Source organism: Fundulus heteroclitus, chromosome 20 (assembly GCF_011125445.2).
Source record: "Fundulus heteroclitus isolate FHET01 chromosome 20, MU-UCD_Fhet_4.1, whole genome shotgun sequence".
NCBI classification, from domain to species: domain Eukaryota; kingdom Metazoa; phylum Chordata; class Actinopteri; order Cyprinodontiformes; family Fundulidae; genus Fundulus; species Fundulus heteroclitus.
In genome coordinates this window covers 41,329,314-41,348,589 of record NC_046380.1, presented here as the reverse complement: position 1 = coordinate 41,348,589, position 19,276 = coordinate 41,329,314, and the positions used below count along the sequence as shown (strand labels likewise).

General features: G+C 42.0%; 1 protein-coding gene across 1 annotated transcript in view; it reads left to right on the top strand.

Annotated features, from left to right (window-relative positions):
- LOC105933956 (integrin alpha-5) overlaps positions 1–19,276 on the top strand; it is a 91,911-nt gene that overhangs the window by 56,629 nt on the left and 16,006 nt on the right. The window contains exon 19 of the mRNA XM_036151918.1: positions 8,851–8,918. Within this exon, the coding sequence (XP_036007811.1) occupies positions 8,851–8,918 (68 nt within the window). The remainder of the gene's footprint in view (positions 1–8,850; positions 8,919–19,276) is intronic.

Sequence of the window (19,276 nt, the reverse complement as noted above, 5' to 3'; positions counted from 1 at the left end):
AAATAATGAATAATGTCCACCTTTGTATGGTCAATGACAAATATTTGCCTTTTATGGAAGAGTAACAGGGAGCAAGTGTTGAAAATAAGAAGCTCTGTCAATCTTTGGCAAATGTTTCACTGAACACAGACACAAAATGTTTGAGTCTCTAGGTGTGCAAAGCTGGTAGAGGCATACCAAAACACTTAGCTAATGGCATTGGATGTGGTTGTAAAAAGTAGACTCAGGGAGTGGGGATAACGATACATGCCACACTTGTCAGGTTGAAACGAATGTGTCGTATCACATTCCCTTTCACAATTATGCACTACTATGTGCTGTTCCGTCGCAATACATCCCAGTGAAATACATTAAGGTCGCTGGTTATAATGCGAAAAGCATGCAACAAAGTTCAAGGGTCGTTGCCGTTGTAAAGCTTCTCTCGAACTCATTTAAGGAAATGAATCTGCAAATGCCGACTAATACTAGGTGGCTCTGCGATGGTGGAAAATACTCAAACATGAAACAGACAAGAATGGAAAGTTTCTATCATAGCTTTCAAAAAAGAAAACCCACATTCAGAACTCAGCTGGTTAATAATGGAACCAAAACACAAAATCAGAGTGATTCAGAATGGTTGTAATGTTATTATACTAAAGGATTGATTCGAAAAACAGAGGACACCTGACCCAGACTTGAGTCATTTTATTGATACTCTGTAGTATACCTGAAATTCTCAGCTGTAGGACAGTGAAGGATATTTATATTTCTATTCTGCCTATTCTGGTGGAGGTCAGAGGGTCCGGTGGCGCCGATGTCTGGCAGCCTCGCCTCTGTCAGTCTGCTCCAGGGCAGCTGTGACTGCTAACATAGCTCACCACTGTCAGGGTGTGAATGTGTGCATGAATGGGTGAATGACTGATTGTAGTGTAAAGCGCTTTTGGGTTGTCAGACTTGATAAAGTGCTATACAAGTACAAGCCATTTACCATTCTACCATTTATGAGTTTCTGGTTTCTCAACAAATATGCCTAAAATTCTTTGCAAAAGTGACTTTGAAAGTAAATCGCATAAGCAGAATCCTCTTCAGTGACTCATCAGACAGCCGGTCCCTGACCTTGGTCCTATCCTTGCCAGCTCCTCTCATGGTCCACTGGTTGTCCGTCAGGGAAAAAACCCTTTCAACATATGCATTGTGTGAGGGAAGTGCAAAGACAAGCTGTGCAATCTTCAGTAATTCTGAGTAACATGTCATGATTTTGGCCGTTCCAAAATATTTGGTCCAATGCTGGTGCACCCTAGCCCTTTTTCTGGGTGTAACAACAAACTCAGTCAACTTGTGCAGCCTCTTTATCTTCTTTTTTTCTGTTTCCATGTGACCTAGGAGATCTCTGAAAGTTTTGTTACACACAGAAATACATATACCAGCTTTGCACACGGTGCACTTTGCCACCCATTAGTTGTGCCCGGGATAGTATGAGGGAAATTTCTTTTGTGGTTTTGTCGTTACAAAGGTTTTCCGATTAAGTTATTGTGCCCTGGTGGCTTATTGTGTTTTATTCCTGTTTCACACTTTGTTTTTTCTTTATTTGTTGGTAAACAGTGCTTTTGTCTATAGGCCCGTTTACACTACACTTTTTTAACCGAGCCGAGACCAGTCCGAGCTCGGTAACCGAGATAACTCTTGTGTGTAAATGGTCAGCAGACTGAACTGGACCGCTCTAAACATAACCGGACCGCGCTAACTGCAGACCAGTTCCTGAGCAGGTCTCGGACTGTTTTTTTTTATCCCGGTTATCTGATAACGAAGAGCGCATGAGCAGACCGCGTCATCCCCTTACAGTCCGCGGGTTTTTCCGGCGTGTCTGGCTGCACGTCCCGATTCACACTCCATTCAGACAAATTTCAGACATTCATAATAATACTAGCTTCCTTACCGTGCCACATGATTTCCAGTGATGATTCTGCTTAGCAGTGAGATGAACCTCAGTGTCTGTTGTTGTTGTTTCCTGCGTTTGTAAATCCTTATTAGACGTTCGTTTGTCGTATCCACGTCCCAAAAGCCGACTCTGTCTAACCATAACATTCTGAATGTTACGGGTGCCGCCCTTTTGATTTGCTCGGTCCCTCCTTCAATCCCAGAGAGCAGCAGTGCCACAGATCGTCACTAGGAGGCGAGGAGCAACCAAGGAACCGGGATAGTGTGGTGTGTAAACGGTCGTCTTGGCTTGGTTAACTGATCCAAGCTCAGACTGGTCTCGGCTCGGCTCGGTTAAAAAGGTGTAGTGTAAACGGGCCTATATATTTACCACAACCAGACCACATAACCGGAAGCACGATATTGCGCTTGCATGCATTGAGTAAACAAAGAGAAGCAATGGAGCCCACAGACATACATATAACGTTATAATGACATTATAATGAATAAATACCATCATATGTATATGTTCATTCTTACCTGTGAAAGGTCATGCCAGAACATCTGCTTTATACTTTGAATCGGTTGGTACAATTGCACGCAGAACATGAATGAGGCATTGTCTCCGAATCGCTCCACTATGACGTCACGTCTGTGATGGAGCCGAACGAGTCAGCAATGCTCAGTGAAGGTGCATAAAGAAAGAGGTTGAGTAACCCTAACCCTGTAGATCGGGTTGGTCTTCGACTACCCCAATCTGTCACTTTATTATTTGATAGGGACAGAAAAAAAAATTGTGCAACCGATGCCATGTTCATTGGTCATCTAGCTAATAGCTAATTTGCAGACCAGGTCCCTAAGACAAAACAAATACATCAGTAAGATATAAATATGATAAACATACAGAACATGTAATACAGACTATATACAAAAGTTTACTACGAGGCATTGCAGGATATCAAAACTGCAGAAGGTAACTCTTCTATGCTATTGCAAAGCCAAGACAAAAGCAACCTTTAGCTGTTTAAAATAACTCCAATCTTGAATTTCTTATGCAAATGCTATTTTATGAACCTTTAAACGGGCGTTGTGGTAACTGTTGACATGGAAGATGTGGGTCAGCAGTGCCTACTCCTTCCATGTTAAAAAAAAAACCTCAAACATAAGCTGTGTAAAAGAATGATATTACACTGGTTTAAGTATGCACTATTGTTTTTTTCACTCCTGTATGTTCCCATAAGACAGTTACATATTTTACCAGGGAAGGTCATTGCTATCAGCATGAATAACCACATACTTCTATACCAAATACCAAACAATAAGTAAAAACAGTCCTTTACAAGTGTAGATAGTAACTGATCACAGCCTTCTGACAGAACCCCACTTAAGGAAAACCTGAATACTGGTTGCACAGTACTGTGTGTGACTCATTTATTGAGATACAAACCATCAGAAGGTCAAATCAACATTATCCCACCTCTCCGCTTTATATGTATGGTAGCCACATTGGATTTAGAGGTCAGGGTAGGTGGAGAGCTTCTGACTTTTCTAATAAGACTCCTGACTTCCTCGGATGTTCCAGCTGTCTTATAAATCAGACATTCTTTCCAAGTACTAATTAACTTTTGTCATTGTGCAGCATGAGTGGAGAATTTTTAAAGAAAATTGCAATGGTAATTTTGACCTCTGCAGACCTAAAGAAGCAATAGCTGACCTAAAGCTTTGTAGGTCAGTATCTTCAGTACCAAAACACCTTTTTAGAGTGCTGAAACAAGAAAAGTTCCATCCTTCATCCTGCAGGGCTGTGTTACGGGCCCGCAGCAGAAAAATAATTTAGGTTGAAAAGACAGTCATGAAAACTTTGAGATAAAGTCAAACCCTTTCTCCTATTTTCTTTATTGGGCCATGAAACATCCAACATGGAAGCTTACTGAAAGATGAAGAAAAGAAAGTGGGCTTGACATACAAAATGCCTCAAAATAAAAGAAGATAAGTCTGGTTTTATCTCCCTCCTGTGATTGGTGTAAAGTGACTGATGGCCATCTCGATAAATGTAAAACCAGCAACTGAAGGAGGAATCTCCACTGAGACATCACTAACCATTGCCAGGCTTGTTCTTTGCTCTCTCTGACATTCGTTTTGGAGTCTAATGCCTCCCATATGTCAGACAGACGACCATAGCATCGCTGGTGTTATGGAGCTACAGAAAGACGAGACAAAAAAGCAGACAAGATTGAAGAAAGTGAAAAGATCAAGGGACCCAGTGGACATCTCAGTCCTGGCACATCAAATGCCATTTATGTTTTCCTTTAAGATTTTACAAAGTCAGCTGTTGCAGGAAACTAAAAGGAAAATTAATCCCAGTTGTATTTTGAGGTTTCAACTCTTTTTAGTGGAGGCTGTCCACAAAAAATGTCATTGTTTTGATGGAATTCCTCTTTTCACTTCTTTTCATCACGTTATTCCTTTGCTGTCTTCCCACAAAACAAACCAAGTTTCCTTTTATCTTGCAGACATGAAATGACACTCATTCTCAGCTTTGTGTGATCTGGTTGTTGCAACATTTGCAAGTTGAGTGCAAATAAAGAAGATATGAGTGGACATAACTTTTTTCATGAAATCCTGAGCTAATTGCTCTGGGTCCCATCAAGATCCGCTTGCTTTGAAGCTTTCCGCTCTCACATCTTTTCACTTATCATGCAGTGGGAAAAGTAAGTGTTGAATATGTCAACAGTAAATATGTTTTTAATATTTTTATTGGCCTTAAATTTACATCAGATGTTTGTAACAGTCCAAGCAATGCAGGCACACAAAAAAATCTAACAAATTAGTTAGTAAATTCAGTTATGTAATGAAGTGGAGTGGTACATTTTAAGAAAAGAAAAAGAAAAATACACGCAAAAAGCCAATAAACCAGCTAATATCTGTTAGTATTGGGAAAGTATTCCTGTCTGCAAATCAGTATCAACTAGTTTTAACAATAACCAACGGTCTATTAAATGTTTGTCATTACCAAAGACTTGCGCAGAATTATACAATTAGTAAAAGTAAAGAGATCGTCACAAAGAAGTCTTATTGTTGTAAGCAATACTAATACCAATAGTAATAGCCATATTGCTAAAGTTCTCAGTGCAACATTGGAGCCAACATTTTCAAGTGGAAAAAACTTAGTAATTTCCCCATAGACCAGCAACGGCCAGATGCCCCCGTGTAACATTTCTGACAGCACAGTCAAATTATTTATCAAAAGGCTTGTCCAATAGCCAAAGAGTTTCAGAAAGACCTGGAAATAGCAGGTACAGTTTTTCCAAGTTGTACTCCGCTCAGTCACAATGTCCTTTATGTGCTTTATGTCCTTAAACAAGACTCCTCTGCTGAAGAAAAAGCACGTCGTTGCTTGTTTGAAGTTCGCTTCTGAAGATTGGAACAAGCTAGTAAAATCCTATAATCTGGTTCAGACGAGGCCAGCACTGAACTCTGTGTTTGGAGGATAGTGGTCTTGCACAACACCATGCCAAAAGTGAAATTTGTAGGTGGTGACATCATGGTGTGGGCCATCTCACAAGTTATCGTACTGGCAGATTTTATTTACCTAAAAAAAAGGATGACTGGATGAATGTACAGGGACTATCTTGATAGGAATCTGGATCTGTAAGTAGTGAGGATGTCCAAGCAAAACATTAATTCCAAACACTGCCAGGGGAAGTCTTCATTGGTTTCCTAGACAGGAAGTAAAGCTTCTAGAATGGCATAGGCAGTCACCTGACTGGCATATTGGAAAATTTAGCTTTATGTTATTTGTACTGTATTTTCATTTGTTGTTGTGAAACATGTGAACAAAGAAGGAAGAACTGCATTTTCTATATATTGTGATGTTTAGTACAGTCTGTTTAAGGTTCCTGCCTCGGAATGATATAGATCTGTTTATTTACCACAGTCTGTCACTATAGGGACCCTAACATTGGTATTTACAACATAGAGTTTATGATTCACTGTCTTTCAATCTGTTGCTGAGCAGATAGGACTGCTGATTAAAGTGTTAATTAATCCTAGTAACTGCCCCTATGAAGGACAGGGATTTTGTTACCATGTGTTGCTATATATACTCTGGTACACATTTTGATAATTGTGAATCCTGCATTTTACATACAGTTTGTTGTGTGTGTTCTCTATATATAGAAATACGGTCTAGGACCACAAATATACCTTCTTGGTCTGTAACCAGGCAATCGATTTAAGATTGGTTATCTGGTCAGTTAACCTTGTCTACAAGTTAAATTCTCGCGTATTTGTGTGTTCACAAACACAAACAATTCCATCTTGTCCCGCTCCTTACCAAACACTGTTTTGGCCAGTCACATTGCAGTATTATGATTTTATGGCGGGACATACCAGCTGTGACAAAAGCAAGAGCAGTCTAGCAAACAGCTAAATAAGAATAAACATTGCAGTGCCAGAGGACGCACGCGTAGCTGCTGCTATCACATCTGTTTTGTCGGAATCAAATATTTCATTTTTAAAAGAAGAACAGCAAGAAGTGCCTTGACCAGGGTAACTTGTTGTGGTTTCTCATAGCCCTTGCTGCTTGTCAGTTGATACCGACCGTGTGTCGGTTCGTGGCCTTTTGAGGCTGGAGTTTCAGCAGGAATGATGACGAAGCGGCAGCATGTGGAAGCAGTAATACATTTATTTGTTGGTAGCAGCATTCACTCTGACAACCAACTAACAACCACCTAACAACCAACTTGGTTTACAGACACAATCACTGCCTTAAATACCCTCTGTTGATTAAGGGTTAAACCATTCTGCACTAGACAATTTACTACTAATTTTACCTATAAAATACAATATTTTCATAATACGCCTTTCAAAAGGTGTTTCAATGATTGGCAGTGGCTATAGCTGGGCTCGCGCCACGCCCTTGCTTGAAGTCAACTGACACTTTTCACGGGAGCTACAAAACTTAGAAATCTGAGTATACATTCCTGGCCAACCAAAACGCCTGCTGATTCTACTTAGTGTCTTGTGAAAAGCCATTTGACCTGCCCAGGGAATTGAATGTCCCAGCTCCATAACTTTAAGTCTGAATTGCTGTGGGAGGGCTAAAGCTTCAGACTTTCCCCTCTTCTGATACAAGATGCCCCCTTTAATTACAAAAACAGTGTCTTGCAGGAAGTTTACCCGGCCGTGAGGAGTTCCCTCCACCCCTGTCGCCTTTTCAAACCAGGGCTTTAGAGTACGATCCTCCTTCTGGAGTGCCCCTATATCTGAGGGAATGTCAAAATCAAAGAGGTTGGATGGTTTAGCCAACTGTGCTGTCCCCTCACTACCTGCAACTTTAAACGTATCCCTTCTTTTCTGAGCACTAGACTTCTTAGTCTTTCCCAGCTCTGCTTCCAGAGATTCACCAAAAAAAGGCAGCTCTTCAAGATCTTCCCTTGCACTTTGTGCTCTTGTTACTTCTGGTCTCTGGCAGCTTGAGAATGCCTCAAAAGGCCACGAACCGACACCGTGATTGGCTGAAACCAACCTTTGGTAGGCGGGTACTAGGTGTCGCTTCGCCCAATCAGCTTGGAAACGTCTGCTGAATTTCCCTCCTTTTGCCAAATAAATTTGATGGGAGCAGTTTCAGATTGATAATATGCAGAACGGAGAGTGCTACACATTATCAATCTGGCTTGCCAGGTTAGTGGTCAGTAACCAGCAGTGATGGAAGCGTAAGTTCTTTTGAGTGTACGGAATCACTTGAATGAGTTCTTTAAAATTGTTCAAAAGATTTTTTCACTAAATCATTCAGTTCATGTAACTGAAAAGTTTCTATTCTTTTACATTTAAAATGAGCAATAAGCGTAGGTTAAGTGATACAAAGTGCGCTATTTATAGAACTTTAACTGCCTATTTTTATTTACTTATTTATAAAATATTTTTACAGTTAAAAAAGTAATCAGACAGACTTTTTAGGCTCTCTTCTGACCTTATTTTAAACTTCTAGCAACCGGTAGTCAGTGAGCTGAGATGGAAAAAGTACATCTTCTTCAAATATGACTTTTGGATCAAAAATCTATCACTTCTGAAAGCAATATAATTCGAAATTACATCCTAAAAAAATCTACTACATAAATCACTGTATTATCTAGTCCAAAACATATCCGTCTGTTGTTTCAAAGTCCATTAGCGTAGTATGTGAGTGACAGTACACTACCTTCAATTTCAGTATAGTTTGCATACTGTGTGAATCTAAATTGCCGCAACACAGGCTTCCAAGATTGGGTCACAGTGCAAACGACTCAGCCTGCTTCGTTCGTTCGTCCGTAGAATAGCCACTGGAGATATTTTAAAAGGAATCTCCTCACCTTATTATTTTTTGCAGCTGTTGGCCGTGACATCATCTCCTCTGTGGCCCCTTTGCCAAATAAAAAAATCTAATAAAAATCTGCTTCCAGGTCGAGCGGAAACACCAGTTCTTAATGACACCAGTTCTTAATGGCACCTTTGCGCCCGGTCCAGTCCTTTTTACCTTGGAGGAGCCTTCACACATTAAATAAATAACTTCTTTAGTAGGAAATGATGCGTTACACAGAAACTATACTTTAACACTTTAACCCATCCCTTAGGGAGCAGTGGCAGCTTCATAGCCCACGGGGACCAATCTGGTGTTTTGGGGCTTGCTTAGGGACCCATAGTAGCAATCTGCGGGGATCAAAGCTTGTATCTGCAGCCTTCTTGGAATACAAGTTTGAACATATTTGCTTTAATTTCTATTTGTGGATTACTTTGGTTGTTTTCAACATCTGGTGTAAAGTCTATGTCAATAGAAATACTAGAAATATATTTACTGAGAAAAACACTGACGTGTTTAGTACTTATTTTACCTGCTGCATGTATCTGTCAGCTCTCCATCTTTGTATCTGTCAGCTCTCCATCTTAACCCATTTATCTCTTTTTTCCCAACAGGCCCAGATTCAGCTAGACTGTGGGGAGGACAACATTTGTGTCCCTGACCTCAAGCTGACTGTTAGTGGGTGAGAAGAAATTATCATTCTTGCTATGCACTGTATGATTATTGGAAACAATGATAAAGACATTCATAATGCAACTGACCAGTCCGCTCCCTTAAAAAACACAAAAGGTGCATTGCATTAATTAAAATGTCATTTAAAATTGAAAAAGTTGTTTTTCTCCAATAATTCAATAGAAAGCAATGTCTATGAAAAATGAAAATCATATACAGTAATGCAGATTAATCAAATACAAAGCAATATTGTATTTCAAACATTTATTTTTATTCTTTGTATTAATTTCCATGATTGTAGCTTCCAGCTTTGTAAAACTTTTCTTACAAATTTAGAACAGTACAAAGAAACAATAAAAATGGATGTTGTAGGATAGACATGTTGCTATACTGAAATGTACTGCGGTACAGCACATGCCCTTCAAAAGTTGGTCAGGCTTCCTTCTGCATGAATTACTACATCCATGCAGCGTGGCATGGAGGGGATCGCTGTGATTCTGCTGAGATGTTTACCTTCAGCTAATCTGCATGGTTGGCTCTGGTGTCTCTCATCCAACTCCTGACAACGGCCAGAGATCAGGGGTCTTCAACTACAGTCCTCAAGGGCCTGTGTCCTGCAACTTTTATGTGTGTCTCTGCTTCACCACACTTGAGTCAAATAATCAGCTCATAAGCAGGACTCTGGAGAACTTGACGGCATTCTGAGGAGCTGATTCAGGCATGACTGGAGTTGAACACCCCTGCCATAGATTATCTATGGGTTTAGGTCAGGCCTGTTTGTTTTTATTTTTTTTAATTTCAGCTTTTGAACTGTGTAGTTTTAGGCCCATAAATAAAGACAAACTCAGGGCTTGTGGTCAGAACATGACAACACGTGCATCCACGTCAGGCGCGGATTCAGGCGGGGGCGCAGGGGGCGCGCGCACACCCTTTTGGAGACCAAAAATGATTTTTTAAAGAGCCCGAAATTTTAAACATCCTTCTTAGAATTAAGATTAATGCCAGTACCTGTCATTTAGAACGCACTGTGACGCCGGCGCGGCATAAATTGTGGTCGCAATCACCGATACTGGGGGCGGCATTTAGTGCCCAAATATGGGCAGTAATGACGGGCTGACGTCACATCCTGTATTGTTTCTTAGCAGAGGCATTGCACTCATACAGCTGCGATAAACAACAAATTTTCTAGAGCTATTGTTGAAGCAACAATGCCTACGTGCATGGCAGTTTGATGTTGCAATACATCGGGTAAAAGTAGAAAAAACATCACAAAAATAAGGAGGCCGCTGCTGCAGCAGACAGATTCAACTTACATTGTTCCTTTTTGGTCTCCTTGCCTCAAACTGGGCTGGATTTTGTCAAAAATCAGGTTGCTGTCAAGAAAGTCTTCTATATATTCCAAATCGCTCTCAGATGATGATGATAAATCCATGAAACTCCATCACTATCGCTAATTTTTTTTTTTTTTTTTTTTTTTTTTTTTTTTTTTTTTTTTTTTTTTTTTTTTTTTCCCCAGTGTCCTGTCTAGCAATATGGCAATAGGAATTGATATCTCAATGCCAGATAGAGCTCGACAGATTTTGCTTTTACAAGTGGAGCAAACAGCTTTCGCCATAGTGCTCCACTTGATTTATGCTTGTAAATAGCTTTATTATGATTCCTGCAAGGAGAATTTCAAATTATATGGACATGACAATGGGAGAGTAAAGGAAGAACAAAAAGTGAAAGAAAAGAAAAAAAAGAGTAGAGGTGAAAGAAAGAGGAGATAAAAGGAAGAGAATGATAAAACGTCCTCTGTCTGCTCCGTCACCTGGAAAGAGACACAAAAAGAACAGCACAACCAACAGACATAAAGCAACAGATACACTCGAATAACACCTAGATGCCATTGCTAAATCATATATATTATTATGTAAGCTGACATGTGTAATGTGATATTTGAAAAAAGAAAGTGAAAAAACATAAATAAATAAATAAATAAATTATAAGATTACTGTATATAAGTGAACACTTAATACCTGGGACCCAGCACCTGTGGGAGATGTGAAAGTGCACTAGTTTAGGTGAAGATTATCCAGAAATAGCTTGATAGTGATTGTGGAGAACCGAAGACCCACCTTCCCCGAGCACAGAGGCAGGCGTCAGGGGACCCGTAACCCCTGACTCCCAAGGGGGTCCCTAAAGCAGATCGCCCAGGAGGGGCCGACACAGGATATCTGCAACCCCCCCCCCCCCCCCAAGGAAGGAGCAGAGACGACCCCGAGGAAATCCCCCAGCCACCGCAATGCCGACGCCCTCAAGAGCCACGGAGACGAGCCCGTGGGCTCCGCCGGCAGCTAGCCCCGCTGAAGTGGTCCCGGCCATGGGCCCTGAGGGCCAGAGGCCCCAGGGGCGCCCCGCCCCCGCGACTAGGGCCCCGGCCGCCCCCCGGGGGGCCAGGCCCCGCGAAGAGGCTGCCGGGAGTGGGCCGGCGCACGCCCGGGAACCCGCCCCAAACCCGAAGCCAACCAACGCGCCAGGGGGCCAAGGCGCCCGCCAACGAAGTGGAGGAGGGCAGGACGTGGGGGGATGGGCTCCGCACCTATCGGAGACTTGAGATGTTCTTGGGAGAGGGAGCAGACCACACCCATACCTGGAAAAAAAAAAAAAAAAAAAACTCATTCACCCCATCCCTCCCTTGTGCCCCACTCACCACACACACAGAAAAAAAAACAAAAAAGACGCTGTACACACATTCCCACAAAACACTCACATCCAACACTGACCAAAGGGGAGGGGGGGGGGGGGGTCACCCCAAATCGACTATACGACTGCTTGTGCCCGACCCCCGGCCCCAGACCAGACGCCCCCCGGACCGGGCCCCCCCAAGAGGGCGGGCCAACACGACCCGCACGAGACACCCGGCCAGAGCCCCCCCTCCCCCTAAATACCTAATAAACCCCCTCCCTCCCCCCACCTTACCCTTGCCATCCCTGCCCCCCGCCCCCTGGGGGGAGCAGAGGCATCAGCCCCAGACCTGGCAAGCCGCTGACTGCACACCGCAGCCCCCCGCCAAGACCCCGGACACAGTGGCCCGCACCTCCTCCAGGCCTCAGACTCCTTGCCGCCATCGGAGAACGGGGGTGTGCAGAAGACCCCGACCCTCCCTGCGCCTGCTCAAATGTTGTGTTGTTGCATGTTGTTCTCAAGTGCGTTTAAAAACTGGGAGCGCCGAAGGGGATGCACGGCACAGCCCACCCCCCTTCCGGAAGGTAGCTGTTGCCAGCGCACCCCCTCCGTGTGACTGCCCAGAACCCTCAATGTCTAAGTGGGAGAGGAGGTGAAGGGAGCCGTCCAAGGTGAGGCCCACACAACATAAGCCCCCCCCCCGACGTCTTCCCCCCACCCCCCCCTACCATGGCCTATATGAGTGTGCGATGTGAAAAATGTTTGAAGTGAAAGTGTCTAAGATGCATGATAAAATTGGGGAGAGGGGCGTCACCGGAAAGTGGCAACCTCCAGTAACGCCCCCTCCCTCATGACCTACATGTGTGGCGGCGTGATGGAGCAGGCAGAGGGAGGAGTCCGGGGATGGGGAGCAAATGACGGCGAAGCCAACCCTGGGAGCCAGCTCCCCTACTGACTCCAATAGGCACCACCTCTCCCCGAAAGCCCCACCCAGCGAAGGGGGCCTCGCCAGCGGCACCACTGTAGCCCGGGGGCCAGGGAGAGGCCGCAGGGCCCGCCAGCCAACCACCCACCAGGACCAACACCTCAGCCCCCCCCAGCCCACCCACCAAGCCTACTTAAACTAAATAAATAAATAATAATAATAATAATAATAATAATAAGAGGGGGGGACCCTGGCCAGCCGGCCCGCACGAGCCATCCCAAACCCCACCCCCCAGGTGAAACCCGCACCGGAAGACGACACGGACCAGGACCGGGACAGGGGGCCGGACACAAGCCCACCAGAACGTCAACTCCCCCCACCCGTGGATTTAATCCCTCCCCAACACTAACGTTCAAACAACTCACCATACATTCGACAGTAGACATCCAGGCTGGGTAGATCCATACTCCCCCTCCTTTCCCCCTCCCCCCACTGGCAGAGTGCCTATCCAATGAAGGAGAAGAGCATCTGCCCAGAGGTGGTAATGACCATGCCCCCCTACCAGATCAACGGGCCCCGAGGCCCCCCAGCGCACCAGAGGCCCCGTGCAGGGGCGGACACCCGGGCGCGCGCCGGCCCACACCAAAAGCGGCACACCCCCCGGAACCGGAACCCCCGAGGCCCCGCCGGGGCCCGCGCCCGAGGGCGGCGCGCCCCAGGGACCCCAGACCCCCATACCCACCCCGGCCCCACCCAGCGGCAGCACAGCTACCAGGTCAGTAACCCACGTCCGTCAACACGCAGCTCCCAAAGAGCGCCGCAAGCGGCTGCTGTAGGCCACCCGTAGGCCTCCCAAACTCCTCCCAGATGGGGGCAACAGACCCCGGAGCCGGATCCACCAGGCGCCCTACTCCAAGTGCCCCCAGGGCCCCAGGAACCCCTCCATCCAGCCACTGCGCCCTGCAGGAAGCAACCCACCGCCCCCTATTCCACTAAGTGATGGTGTTGATCAGAGGAGCGAGACCAATCAGATGTGGAAGCAGATGCTGTCTCTAGATTAATATGATCCAACAAAAGATCTCTATACTGATTGATACTGAGATTTTGTTTACTTTTCCAATTCATGAGGATAGTTTTCTTTGCGATGCATAAAGCAGTAAAAACCATGTAAACTGTTTCTTTTTTCAGAGGACTTTCCTCAAAATTACCGAGCAGGCAAACTGAAGGGGATGGTGTAATTTTACAGCTCAAGCACCTTGATAAGTCCTTACATATCTGTGTCCAGAACCTCTGGACTGGTGTGCATAACCATAACGCATGAAAATAATTATCAGGATGATTGCCTATGCAGTGTGGACAGATATTAAATTGTGCCAGACCCATCTTGAATAATCTTTGTCCTGTGTAGTGTACTCTGTGAAGGATTTTGTATTGTATTAGTTGTAAGTTGGTGTTTCTAGTCAATTTGAAAGTTCTTAGACATGTCTGAGCCCAGAAATTTTGTTCAAAGGTGCCTGATAAATCTTTTTCCCACTTCATTATAGGAAGAGATATCGAATCATCTATTTTAGTCAGTGTCCTGTATGATTTAGACAGTAGTTTGGGGGGGTTAAATCTAAGAACTCTATTATATTGGTTGGGACTTGTAAACCACCATTAATATGCTTATATTTATTTTTAATTATAGATTTAAGTTGTTCATATTCCAAGAATTTATTTTTACTAATGCCATATTGCATATTTAGTTTAGCAAAATTGATGAACTCGGTTCCGTCAAGTAGATGTTCCAGATATTTAATACCTTTATTCTTCCAGTATGTAAAGTTTATCATTTTATTATTTTGTAGGATATCAGGGTTATTCCAGATAGGTGTACGACTGCATGGGATAAGGGATGACTTTGTCATTTTGAGGAACTCCCACCATGCTGTCAGAGTAGAACTAATGTTGATATTTTTGAAGCATTTATGCCGTTTTATATTTGAGCTTATAAACGGCAGATCTGAAATCATGATATTATTGCACATTTCCTGTTCTATATCTAACCAAGGCTCATCTAAAAGACTATTTTTTTATCCATTTAGAGATGTATTGTAGCCTATTTGCTAAGTAATAGTTATGGAAGTTAGGGAGATCTAATCCTCCCCTGTCTTTAGTCTTCTGTATTGTCTTTAAGCTAATACGTGGGGGTTTATCTTTCCAAAGAAATTTAGAAATGGCAGAGTCTAGAAATTTAAACCAGTCAGATGATGGTTTATTGGGGACCATTGAAAATAAATAATTTATTCTAGGTAGGACCATCATTTTTATTGAAGCTACCCTACCCATAAGTGTGATTGGAAGCGATTTCCATCTTTCAAGGTCCTCTTCTATCCTGTTTAAAAGTGGGGCATGGTTAAGTTTAAGTAAATCTGTTAATTTATTCGACACAGTAATACCTAAATATTTAATATTTCCTGATTGCATTTGTAAATTTAGGGAGTTTTCGAGAGAGCAATTAATTGACAGTACCGTAGATTTAGACCAGTTTAACGAGTAATCTGATACTTTAGAGAAAGATTCTAGTATTCTAATTACTTGTAAAAGAGAATTATTTGAATGCTGGAGATAAAGTAATACATCATCCGCGTACAGACTAATCTTGTGCTCTATTTTCATGCATTTTATACCTTTTACAGCTTTTGTTTGTCTGATTGTTGCTGCTAGAGGTTCTATAAAGATGGCAAAAAGTGATGGAGAAAGAGAGCATCCTTGCCTGGTGCCCCTCTGTAGACAAAAACTGGAAGATATTTGATTATTTGTCCTGACACAGGCTGTTGGAGAATTGTATAGAATTTTTAACCAGTTTATGAATAAATCGCCAAAACCGAATTTATGAAGAGTAGCAAATAAAAATTTCCAATTTACTCTATCAAATGCTTTTTCTGCGTCTAAAGACAATATATTGGTTTTAATGTTTTTACTGTAGGAATAATCAATTAAATTAAGTAATCGGCGTGTATTTGTGGATGACTGCCTTCCTCTGATGAAACCAGTTTGATCTGGATGTATTATGAGAGGAGTTACTTTGTCTAATCTTTTTGCTAAAGCTTTACAGATTATCTTAATATCCATATTAATTAAGGATATGGGACGATAACTAGTGGGCAACACAGGATCTTTGTCTGGTTTGAGCAGAAGGCTGATGGTGGCAGAGTTCATATTAGCTGGAAATCTACCTTTTTCCTGTATTTCCTGCAACATTCTGTGGAACGTTGGGGCTAGAATATTCCAGAACTCTTTATAAAACTCAGTGGGGAATCCATCTGGACCTGGAGCCTTTTTATTATGCATGCTTTTAAGAGCTTCCTGGGTTTCAGCTGTTGTCAGCGGGGAATCCAGTGTCATTCTTTGGTTATCTGATAATTTAGGAAGTGTAATTTTATCCAGAAATTGCTTAATATCCTTCTCTGATGGATTTATCTGTGGTGTGTATAAAGATTTGTAGAAATCGCGGAAGGTATTATTTATACACTCTGGTTCACTTACTGTATTACCAGTTGAATCTGTAACTGCAAATATAGTAGTTTTCTCCTTATTTATTTTAAGCTGATTAGCTAGAAAGCTTCCTGACTTATTGCCATGTTCAAAATTTTCTATTCGGAGTCTTTGTATTAGAAATCTATTTTGCTTTTCAATATAGTGGTTTAGTTCTAATTTTACTTCACGGATTTTACCTAACTTCCCTTCTTCTTGAGATAATTCTAGTAACTTAAGTTTTTCTTCTAATTCCTGAATCTTTTTGTTTTCTTTTTTCTTTTTATGAGATGAGAAAGAAATTATTTTACCTCTCATCACTGCTTTTCCAGCTTCCCACAATATCGATGCCGATGTACCTGGTTGATCATTGTATTCTAAGTATGAAGCCCAGTTCTTTAATGAATTTTATAAATTCTTCATCTTTAAGCAGTGATGTATTAAATCTCCAGCTTTTGTTTTGTGTGGTTATTTTTTTATTAATTAAGGTGAGAGTAACAGGAGCGTGATCACTGATAGCAATAGGATGAATTACCGTCTCTGAAACAACCGACAGCAGTGAGCTACTTATTAGAAAGTAGTCCAGACGAGAGTACGAATGGTGAACATTTGAGAAAAAAGTGTATTCTTTATCATCACTATCGCTAATTAATCCATCACTCTCTGCCGCACCGGTCGTGGCCATCTTGGATAATAGCGCGCAGTGACGAGCCTGTTCTTCTTCTACTACTACTTCTTCTTCTTCTCTTTTTTTAATAGTGGTTGGCAAACAACTTTTAGGTGCATTACCGCCACCTTCCAGATTGGAGTATGGCTCAACCTTAATCTTATATTCTCCCCACAGAAAAAAAGTATTATGATCGTTAGAAAATGTTGATAATGAGAAAACATGGGGTTCTCACAAGTTGTGTAAAGTTGTAAAGTAATGCAATTTCAGGAAAACTTTTTCAAGTAACGGAAAAGTTATGAAAATTAAATTTTTGTTGCAGTTTTTGAAAAGTAATGAAAAAAGAGTGTAAAGTAAAAAAAATAGTGGACATTGACACGCATATAGTTATTGTGTAGTGTGTATTGTCTGATCTAAACCTTTTAGTGCCACATGCGTTTTATTGTTAAAACTAAGAATCGTCTCCTTTATGAAAATATACTAGGCTTAAAACTATTGCCAAGCAACTTGCATATGATGAACGATGAGAGTGAGAAAGAGATCTTTACATGATATAAAGATGATCTACCATCAGGATCAACATTCAGGCAGGAAGTGAAGTTGTGGCACACAAAGTGGTCATCAGTGGAAAAACCCAGCTCTCTCCCTGAAATTCTAAGGATAACAAATATGAAGTGCTACCCGTGCTACCCAAACATTTCTATGATTCGTCACCTTCTGTCAGTTATACCTTTTACGAGTGCTTCTGTGGAACGTGCTAACTAGGGCCATTAAAGCAGTGAAAACTTTGCTGAGGTCAACAATGGGACAGGAAAGGTTTGTGGCTTTGCTACTTATGTATGTCCACAGGGACATTCATTTAGACATCAACAGAATCATTGACATATTTGCCCAGAAGCATCCTAGAGGGTTGACATTCATAAACCCATTATCATCGTCATCATAAAGTTGAAGGTGTTGTAGAAGAGAACAATATTCTTTGTCAAGTCTTACAGTTCTATTATAGGCTTATGGCTTAACTTCACCGTACATGTTCATTGGTTTAACTTACTTTAAAGAATTTTTTTCTCAACATGGTTTATCTTGTTAAAATATGTTAAAAAATCCTTTATCACTTGAACTATACCAAACTGTTCTTAAGTCTTTGGGTCTTTCTAAGTATTATTTTTTTCTTAATATAGTTTATATGGTTAAACTATATTGTTAAAATACATGTATATTTTTAAACTCTTTTGTCACTTGAACCATACTAAACTGTTCTTTAGTCCTTGGGTCTTTTTATTTCATTTTCTGTATAAATATCATTTCTGGAAATAAAGAAAATCTTTGTTTGATTAATTGTTGATAAGGATAATTTTTTCTTCAAACTACTTTTTAACCTTGTGCATGCTGTAAAAAGTACGAGATTTTGGCTCTGTCTCATTCCGAATACTTCCGTCAGTGCACTGCTAATGTGCACTGACCACTTACTGCCGTAGTGCCCACTTTCGATCGTTAGTATTGTTCCAAAAAGAACACTTATGTAAAAACGCTTACCGGAAATGACGGGATGACGTGACGAACACAACACACGTGAACGCGAATTTTCAGCCCACCAAAAATATATGCTGGCGGCATATATATCAGCTTCTGTCAGTGAGGGACATGTAAGTGATGCATTAGACGAGAGTACAATGCCTCGTATTACCACCATTACTTACATTTATATGATTGCGGTGTCGCAGCTCCGGCTGTCTCGGCTGAATTGTCCGCCATTATTTTCAAAATGGGAACATCTTCCCGACGTCCCTAGTCTCTCCCTTTCCGCTTTGTAGTCAAGATGGCGTCCGTTTAGTGCGAGTAGGGTCCATCGTTACACACTGCATTTTGTGACCGTTTTTAGGGGGTCATCCGGGTACCTTCAGCGCACTGACTTTTTGTGTTATCTACACTATATACTTAAAACTAAGTGTTCGAAGTGTAGAAGTAGGCAGAATGAGACAGACCCTTTGACTTTAAAACCCATTTTCAATTACAATAAGGCAATCATGCTAATTCCACTTATGTTCATCCAATAAAATTAATATTAATTAAAAAACCCTTAGATAAATAATTAGGGTAGTGTGAAAGAGTAAAGATGGCATTCTTTGTTCATTTAGCCTCACATTGTCTCGACCCCATTAACCCTTGACCCCATGACCCTTAGGTGCGAACCCCCCTTTGAAAAATCCTGGATCCGCCCCTGCACGTACTAGCTGAAGTCGGTAGCACGTGGATGCTCCGCAGAAGGTTTACAACCAAATCCAGTGTGAATATATTAAATCCGGCAACATATGCAGGCAGACACCACAGAGTTCGATCTAAAAATTATTTTAACTCACAACAGGATATTCTGGAGATGGATCATAGCCTTGCAAAGGTTAGCGGGTCTGCACCTCCAACGGTGTATGTTTTTGGTGGTAATGGTCTGACAGCTCTGCCACCTGCAGCATCAAATGAAAGGCGTACATCAGCAATTCAGTATGTTAAATTGCACCTAGTTTTAAAGTTAGGGCAGAAACTGAGCTCACCGCAAACCCTTTTTTTATTCAGCAGCCACGATATGCAGGGCTCC